The 9,377-nt window shown below is 46.0% G+C and overlaps 1 protein-coding gene across 1 annotated transcript in view; it reads left to right on the top strand.

Moving 5' to 3' along the window:
• The window catches only part of lancl2 (LanC lantibiotic synthetase component C-like 2 (bacterial)), a 35,679-nt gene that overhangs the window by 5,732 nt on the left and 20,570 nt on the right, over positions 1-9,377 (top strand). The window contains exon 6 of the mRNA XM_032503957.1: positions 2,431-2,577. Within this exon, the coding sequence (XP_032359848.1) occupies positions 2,431-2,577 (147 nt within the window). The remainder of the gene's footprint in view (positions 1-2,430; positions 2,578-9,377) is intronic.

The following is a 9,377-nucleotide window of genomic DNA, read 5'->3' as shown; positions in this document are numbered from 1 at the left end:
TGACATCTCCTGGACAGACAACACCACAACAGTCATCAAGAAGTCCCAGTAGCAACTACACTTCCTGAGGGTCCGCAGGAAGTATGACCTAGACTCCAACCTGCTGCTGACCCTCTACCGCTCGTCCATGGAAAGCCTGCTGGCGTACTGTATCACAGTCTGGTACGGCAGCTGCACCGTGGCAGACAGGGAGAACCTGCAGAGCACAGAAGATCAAAGGCTGCCCTCTCCCCTCCTTGATGGACATTTACACCTCCCGCTGCCTCAGCAGAGCAAAAAGCATCACCAAGGATAGCTTTTTTAATCCCTTTGACAACACTGAAAATTCTGGGCAATTTCATAACCGTGTAATATTATTTTCATAATGCATATACAAACCCTATTTGTCTTTCTTACTATTCTATATATGTATATATTCGTATCTGGAACTGTGCACCTCGCCCCCCCCCTTTTTTCTTTTGCATGTTATATTCCTTCTTGTTGACACTGGAAAGGGGTTGCTTCAATCTCGTTGCACAGGTATTGCACATGTGTATAGTCCCAAAATAAAGGCATGCTATTATATACACATATATATATATATATATTTGTGCTTTACTGCACCAACTACTGACTGTTACCTGGTCAGGCTCAGTTGGCAACACACTCAACTAACCCTAACCCACAAACAAGAGGAACACCTTTCCTAATCAATTACACATGGGGGGGGGGCACATCAAAGGGCCACAGGTTGGATTCTAACCTGGGCCGCTGCCAAGGACTCAGCCTACATGGGGGGCACACTCTACTGGGTGAGTTAGAGGTCTCCCCAACAATCCATATGTTTTGCTGCAGGTCTCATTTTCAGGTTGTAGCTATAGGTTGTCAACACTAAAAATGCCCTGTTAATACTCACTTATCAACACATCCTATTAATCAAATCTGGCTTTTATTCTAGTTATTTGCAAATAAAAGCTAAAGCTAATCAGATTTGGTAAGGGGTTTAAAAAGGATTCACATCAATAAGAGGATTTGATAATAATAATAATAATATAATTTAATTTATAATGCACTTATATTTGCAAAAATCTCAAAGTGCTACATGTTATAAAAAAAAAAAAAAAAAAAAAAAAAAGAAAAGAAAAGTAAGTGATAAAATAAAACACATGGAGAGCATGAAAATAATAAATATAAAAATAAACAAAAACAATGTAGAAAAGGGCAAGAGATCAGTCATAAGCTCTCCTAAAAAGGTGGGTTTTAAGGCCACGTTTAAAATCATCCACAGTCTGTGGTGTCCTCAGGTGGTCAGGGAGAGCATTCCACAGTCTGGGAGCCGCTGAGCAGAAAGCCCGATCTCCCATAGTACGGAGCTTTGTCCTGGGAGGTTTCAGGAGATAACCTGAGGCAGATCGGAGGGTCCGGGTAGAGGTCTGAGGGGTGAGAAGTTCCTTGAGGTAGGGGGGGGCTTCACCGTGGATGCACTGATGGGTGAGGAGGGAGACCTTGTACTCAATCCTGAGAGACACAGGAAGCCAGTGGAGAGATTTGAGGATGGGGGTGATGTGGTCGTGTTTGCGCACCCTCAACAGGATCCTAGCAGCGCTGTTCTGGATGTACTGTAGCTTTTGAAGGCTTTTCTCAGGGATCCCAGTGAGGAGCGCATTGCAGTAGTCCAGCCTGGAGGAGACAAAAGCGTGGACAAGCTTTTCGGCATCAGCTGGAGTGAGTATGGGACGGAGTTTAGCGATGTTCCTGAGGTGGAAAAAGGAGGTCTTGCAGAGATGTTTTATGTGAGCCTCAAAGGCCAGATGAGAGTCCATTTTAACACCCAGGTTAGTGGCTGATGTAGAAAGAGGAATATTTTGGCCAGAGAGGTTGATGCTGGTAATGGCAGATGACCGAACCTGGTGAGGAGTGCCGACTAAGATGGCTTCAGTCTTGGAGCTGTTTAGCTGCAGAAAGTTTTGCTGCAACCACGCCTTTACCTCCTCCAGGCAGGTGGTCAGAGTAGATGATGGCAGGGCAGCAGAGGGGGTTGGGTGAGTCCTGAGGTAGAGTTGAGTGTCATCAGCATAGCAGTGGAACGAGATTCCATGTCGGCTGATGACATGGCCAAGGGGGAGCATGTAGAGGATAAACAAGGTGGGGCCGAGCACTGAGCCCTGAGGGACACCACAGGTGACGTTGTGCGTCAGGGATTTAGCCTCTCCCAAGGCGACATGCTCAGTCCTCCCGGTGAGGTACGATGAGAACCACTCATGGACAGAGTCAGAAACGGGCGGAGTTGGTTCTCAGTGATTGTTCTCCACATTGAACATCTGAGGACACAGGATAAACACTGGCAAGCTGTAGGAATTCAGTTCCCACAAGGAGAACCAACTTTCTGCCAGGATACAGTCAGACAGGTCATTTGTGTTCTAAAACTTTTTCCCCCCTTCAAATCCTCAGGTGGTGATGGCCATCGTGGAGTCAGGGAAGAACATGTCAGCCGAGCAGAAGAAGACGGATCGCTGCCCGCTGCTCTACGAATGGCACAAGAAGCAGTACATTGGTGCTGCCCACGGCCTGGCTGGAATCTATTACATGCTGATGCAGGCAAGACAGACTGAATGGCTCCACCCGTTGGTTGTTGGTGTTGTCCCCTTTGAAAATCTTTAATGTATTCCCAATCAGACTTTATATGACAGCGGTTTTGACGGTTGGAGCTCATGTAGATCATATACATTCAGAATTCCCTGTTGTTAGGATACAGTGAAGAGATCAGATTCTCTCAGTTTGGGCAGAATTGTCATGCTAGTCTGGATAATCAATTATCTCTGATTTCTATTAAAAAAAGTTTAGTACATGTGTATTTTCACAGTGAAGCCACAGTAGTAGTGTTTGTGTTGGCTGCAAAATAGAAATAAAGCACCTAATTAATGTATAACCTGGTTAATGGAACATTAACACAACATATCCAGGCCCTACTTTAGCCAGTCTACAGCTAATTGAGTTCGGGACTAGCTAATGGTCCTACACAGCCTGGAATTGTGCGAGCGAAATCAAGGAGACACTTTTATTTTAGGGGAAGCAACATCCATACGTTAATATCATTCACCTTGTCCTGGATTGATAGTCATATGGGTCAACCAGTGCTAATTAATGACTTACTTGCTTTTGTGATCTACACAAACAGTGGCTTGAGAACGTTTACACACCCATGCAAAAGTTGATTTAAAAAGAGGAATAAAAAAACATCTTTTGGACATTGATCTTAATGCTTTCATTAAAAAAAGTTAGGAAAATCCAACCTTTTAAGAACACCAATTTTCCTTGTGAATGAATAATGTATTATAATTACATAAAAGTTCTTCCTTAAAATACAGGGGGCATAAGTATATACCCCCTATGTTAAATTCCCCCTATGTTAATTTTGATTCCAAAGGCCAAAGGAACTTAATCAGGATGCATAGTATCCTTATCCATGTAATAACTGGCCTTTAATAATAAAAATCTGCCTGCTTCTATAGGAATTTAACATAGGGGGGTGTGTACTCATGCCCCCTGTATTTTAACATAGGGGGTGTATACTTATGCCCCCGTATTTTAACATAGTAAGACACCAGTATGCTGGTTTTGGAGGCAGACAAATCGTATGAGACAAAAAAAAGTAGGAGTGATAATTACAACCCGGGAAACAAAGAAAAATGTGGCGATAAGAGATGCGGAATGAGTGTGAAGGGAGGTTGCCTGATAGGGGAAAGCGAAAGCAAACTCTATGAAACAGGCGCGAATCGAGAAGGAAAAAGTAAGAGGAAAAAAACAGTAAAAAAAAAAAGAAACATTACCAAATGTAACCAATAATACCAGGATACATTAATGAATGGAGGGGAAAAATTGTCTTGGAGGAGTAAAGCAGATATATAAAGAGAATCTTTATGTAGTGACTGGTGTGAGAAGACGAAAAATGAAAAAAATAGAAAGTCCCCTCTCTCTCTCTCTCCATCTCTCCCAAGGGATAATTCATCGTTATACTCTAATCTGCACACTCGCCTCTTTCTATTGTGTGTCGCTCACCTATCGGTTTTTATCTCGTTTTTTCGACATATACCATCTACTAATCTACTCCTGTCTTCTCTCTCTCTCTCTATCTCAGTGCTCTGATGTCTTCGCAGATCCCTCTATCATCTACTTCTATCTCTGTGTGTCCACTCTCTCGTATCTGTCTCTACTCTCATCTCCATCTCTCTTTAGCTGTTGACAGCCTCTACAGACTCTGTTCGCACTCTCTACATCGTCTGCTCTACCTCTCCTCATCTCTCTCTAAGTCTGTGTGCTACTGTCATCTCTCTACTACGACATCTCTCGAACATCTATTTCCTTCTAATCTCTCTTCTCTGAGTCATCAATCTCTCTCTCTGAATTCCTCTCTACTCTGCTGTCTGTGTGCCTGCCCCTTTCTCTAATCTCTCACCTGTGACCCACTACTGCCCTCCTCTCTCTATCTCGTCGGTATTCTCTCTCCTACATCTTCTGATGTAAGTCTATGTTGTGCAAGCCCGCTGAGACGCTGATGTTTCATTCTTGTATCTTGTCACACTCTACTATTTTGATTCAGCAGAAAAAATAACTGACAATTTAACTTTGATTTCATGCTTTAACCCTCCTCTCTTTCTCTTCGGTTATGTTTCAGCTCTTCAGTGAGCCTGAACTCTATCGCTCATTGCCTATCTCCGCTCTGTCTCATCACGCTCAGGTCAAATGCGCGCTCTCTCTCTAACTATCTCATTCCTCCGTTGCCTCTATCTCCATGGGCATGCTGCCTCGAACTGACAGCGATGAAGCAGTTAGATAACGGAGGGCGATAACGAGATCGGTGGGCTGACGCTGCTACTTCAAAGAGGGCATAGAAGCGGGGACAACATAACTGAGGAATGAATGTCTCGCTTGTCAAGGTAGGGATGACGCTGTAGTTGTTAGGTGCAGCAGGGTGTCCTGGAATGCAGCAGCTGAGAGAAGCAGATTGCAAGGCGGGCGCAGGAATGTCTGTTTTACAAGGTGGTTGAGGAAATGTACTAACGAGAGGGCATTGAAGCGGCTTTTGAAATGAGACACGGATGATGACTAACGGAGGGATGTAAGCTGCTTTGTAAAGGCGGAATGAGATCAGACCGGGGAAATTGAAGTCTACACGGCTAGGGACATGATGCTGTACTCCAGCTGGTGGTTCATGGCGGGCAAAGGCTTTGGATAAGCTCTTGGCTCACTACGATGAGTCTCTGGAACCGTTCCCCGTGTCAACGCATCCTAGGGCTTCTCTAGCACTTTCATACGACCAGACGTTCTCCACATGCCGGACCCGGCACCGCCGCACAGCAGCCGGATCCCAGACTGCCGGTCGTGAAAGTCTACTCGCTGGTCACCGCCATCCCCACCGTCACTTCGGTTAGGCAGCTACCTGGCGATCATTTCAGTCCTTTATTTCCTTCTTTCATCTTTCTTCTTTAGTACTTTCTCACTTCTATTCTTTCCTCTAGTTACTATGTCTTTCCTGCTGTCTTCTGCAGAGAGCCGATGGATCCGTGCGCTTCTTGTCCTTCTTTCGTTATAAGACCCGGGAGATTAAGGTCGTGCATTTCATGTTTCTATGGTGGAAGTAAAGAGGGGAGATGATTGGTAGTGTGAGTGGCGGGGTGGGCTGTAGAAAAGCATGCAACTGCATGGTTGGAAAGGGGGTGGTGGGCTTACAGACGTAAGATGAGTGTGCAAGCTAGGGTTGATGATGAAGACCCGAGGGTGAAAGGTGCGAAAACGAAGCAATGAGACAAAGAAGCAATTGATGTAACAGTGTGTCTGGGGGCGTGTGTGTGTGTGGGTGTGTGTGTGTTTTGTGGGTGTGTGGGGTGGGTGTGTGTGTGTGTGTGTAGAAATGAGTTGGATCAGCTATTTCTCGAAAAGGAGGGGAGTAGATGGAGTGACTGTAATGCATTTCTTTTCGCATCAAAGAGACTCGAGAGGTGTGGAGATGTTGAATAGGGCAGGGTTCACATTAAGAAGGCCAGGGTCCGGTTACAGGCAGGGTTTGTGTGACAGGGCAGTGGTTGTAGGGCCAGGGTATTCAGGGTACAGGGCAGGGTAGGGTCCAGGGTCGGAACAGGCAGGGTTTAGGGTACAGGCAGGCGGTTTAGGTTACTGGAGGTTTAGGGTCCAGGGTTCAGGGTACAGGCAGGGTTAGGTCAGGCAGGTTTAGGGGACAGGAGGGTTTAGGAGTGAAAGAGGGTTCAGGGTTACAGGCGGGTTTAGGGGTCAGGGGTACAGGCAGGGTTTAGGGTCTAGGTCAGGGATTCAGGGGTACAGGCAGGGTTCGGACAGGCGGGTTTAGGGTACAGGCAGGGTTAGGGTTCCCTGGGGAATTGCATGGGGTTTAGGGATCTAGGGCTCTAAGAGGGTCAGGGTATAAGGCAGGGTTCAGGGCTACAGGCAGGTCCAGGGTCTAGGGTACAGGCAGGTTTTTAGGGGTCCAGGGTTCAGGGTCAGGCATGATTCGGGTTTCAGGGTACAGCAGGGTTTTCGGGTGCCAGGAGTCAGGTTACAGAAGGATTCAGGGTACAGGCAGGGTGCGGGTCTAGGGTCCAGGGTTCAGGGGTACAGGCTAGGGGCTCAGGGTTGACGAGAGGTTTAGGGCAGGGTCGGGTACGAGGCAGGATCGACAGGGGTACAGGGCGATGGTGGTCGGGGTCTGAGGTAGCCGGTGGTGTCAGAGGTAGTGCAGGCAGGCGACGGCCGTACTTTTAAGAGCTGTGATTTTCTTTCTGTTAATTAAAAGAAGAGAGCAGAGACGCAGTTACTTATTAGTGTTGTTTGTCCTATGTCACTAGCAGTATACATGCATGTAGATAAGCTCTGACATTGATGTGTATACTGTGTGTGTGAATAATGCATTGCTTGTTGTGTTTGAGGTGTGTAGGTGTGTGTTGTTTGAGGTGTTGTGGGTGTGTGGTGTGTGTGTGTCGATGGTGTGTGTTGCGTGCGCACACACAGAGAGATCTTGCACTCTTCATCACACAGCTGCACTAATCAAGCAGACCTGAAGAGCCCTGGCTGGTATATTCACTTTGGAAGATGATTCGGTTCAGGAGGCAGTTACCTAGACCCGCCAGTCTGGGCGTGTAACTTTGCTGCTGTGTGTGTGTGTGGGTGTAGTGGAGGAGTGTTGTGTAGACGGTGTGTGGTTGATTGTGGTGTGTGGGAGATGTGTGGGTTCGTGTGTGTTTAGATGGATGTTGTGTGTTGTGGGTGTGTATGCTGTGTGTGTTGAGAATAGTGATGTGTAGTGAAAAGTTGATAATTGTGTTAGTTTTTTGGAAATCACTTCCTTTGATCAGAATGTGAATAATGCGAGAATATGTAAAGAAAGCGATGCTTGCAGCACTGTAATGTTCTCTACGCAAATGACTCAGAAGCACAGCACACACAACACACACACACGCACGACGCACACACATCACACACGCCACACCACGCACACATATGACGCACGCAAACGCTAGGTTTCGAGCTCCGGGTTCATGTTTAATGGGACAGTCTCCCCTCACTGCTGTCGTTGTGTCGCAGTGGTCTTAAGGAGCTTGCATAAGCCAGGCTCCCAGCTGAGTAAGTTGTAGGATGAATAACGATGTAGCACAGTTCAACTGATCGAACTGTTGGGTGTGTGTGATGAGTGTGAGTGATGTTTGATGAGAGGCTGGGGGATGTAGGGTTCTGCGGTGTAGAGATTGTGTGTGTTGTGTGTGTTTGTTGTAATTTTTCGTCTTTCCTATACGTTCCGTACCTTTTAAGATGATCCTCTCCAACTTTCCCTCACGCGCTTACAGTGACACGTCGATTCCGACGGATTGCCACCTTTCCTGCCTCGTGTTGAATGTTCCTCTCCCTCCTGCCCTCCCTGCCTTATTCCCTCCCGGTGCAGCTTTTAGCATCGATCTGTGATTTACGTTTGGCATTTTGTTTTTGAGGATAAAGATACTTGTCCTATTGCACGCCATTTCAGTCTGATGTTTTTAGGTGTAATTTACTCCCAGATAATCAAAAGCATGTGCTGGGTGGTTATTTGCGTTCCGTCCCGTAAGTGAGATAGACACAAAGGTGTATATTGACCCTTAGGTGGACATGATTTTCTATATAGGGCAATACAGGTGTCTTTCATTTAGCAGGGGAAATGTACATGAATTTTCCACACTAGCTATGTGGTCATGTCGTCTATAGATAGGGGCGGCGGTTGATCGATCAGGAACAGCGATACTATACCAATCAGTGCTGTCTGAACGACGTGAGTTAGCTATATGCTGAGACGAGTGTAGGCATGACCGAGCAGGGCTTCACCAGGGCAAGTTAGCAAGATGTGATTTGAGTCTGCGAACGGGTCCAGTGTCATTAAAGGCGCCCCTCTCCTCCCCATCTCTCCCCACTATCCTCCATCCAATCGCGTCCCCCCATCCTCCAGCATTTTGTCACCTCGAGATTCACTGGGGTTCACTCGGAAGAAGTAGGATGATACAATGAGACTGTGCAACACGAGCAGCAGCAGCATGTATTGTCCCATCTGGACACTTGGGAACAGTGTATTGGGGCTTCCCTCAGGTGCCGACAAATTTATACATATTTAACTTGCCCTGATTGTTTCGAGTTCCTGTCTTGCGCAGGCGGGTTTTGCTTTAAGGGGGCTAATAACGGTACATTTAGGCAATAGCCAAAATCCCCGTATATCATTGATCGTTGTTCACCACCATGTGTGGGTAAGTTTTTAGTTTGTCGCACCTCTGTTCAGCACTTTTTGCACGTTTAATTACCACCAGATCAGTATCTCTCCGAAGATTTGGCGAATAGTTCTTTACAAGAAAAACGTTTTTTTAGAGTCTTTTTATAGCGAGCAGTGACCCCTAAAAAGTATTATCCACCCCCCCTATGTTAAATACAGGGGTGCAATAGTATACATCCCAGACTATTGTTTACAAATACCAGGGGCACATAATAAAGGGTAGTTACACCCCTATTCGTTAAAATACAGGGGCAGCGCAATAGTATACCCCCCCTATGTTAAAATCAGGTGGCTAGTATCACCACCCCATAGTTTAAATATCTAGGCGCATAAGGTATACACCCCATATGTAAATACGGGGCATAAAAGTTATACACCCCCTATGTAAAAATACAGGGCATAAGTATACACCCCCTATGTTAAATATATCAGGGGCATAAAGTATAGCACCCCCCTGATGTTAAAAGACTAGGGGCATAAGATTACACACCATGGTAACAAGTTATAGGGACATATACTTGTATATTATGCCTCTGTATTGTAAACATAGGGGGGTGTATAATTATGCCCATCTGTATTGTGTTAAGATGGGGGGGTG

This window comes from Etheostoma spectabile, chromosome 22, assembly GCF_008692095.1.
Source record: "Etheostoma spectabile isolate EspeVRDwgs_2016 chromosome 22, UIUC_Espe_1.0, whole genome shotgun sequence".
In the NCBI taxonomy this organism is placed as follows: Eukaryota; Metazoa; Chordata; class Actinopteri; order Perciformes; family Percidae; genus Etheostoma; species Etheostoma spectabile.
The sequence above is the reverse complement of the archived record's forward strand: the minus strand, read 5'-3'. Positions and strand labels throughout refer to the sequence as shown.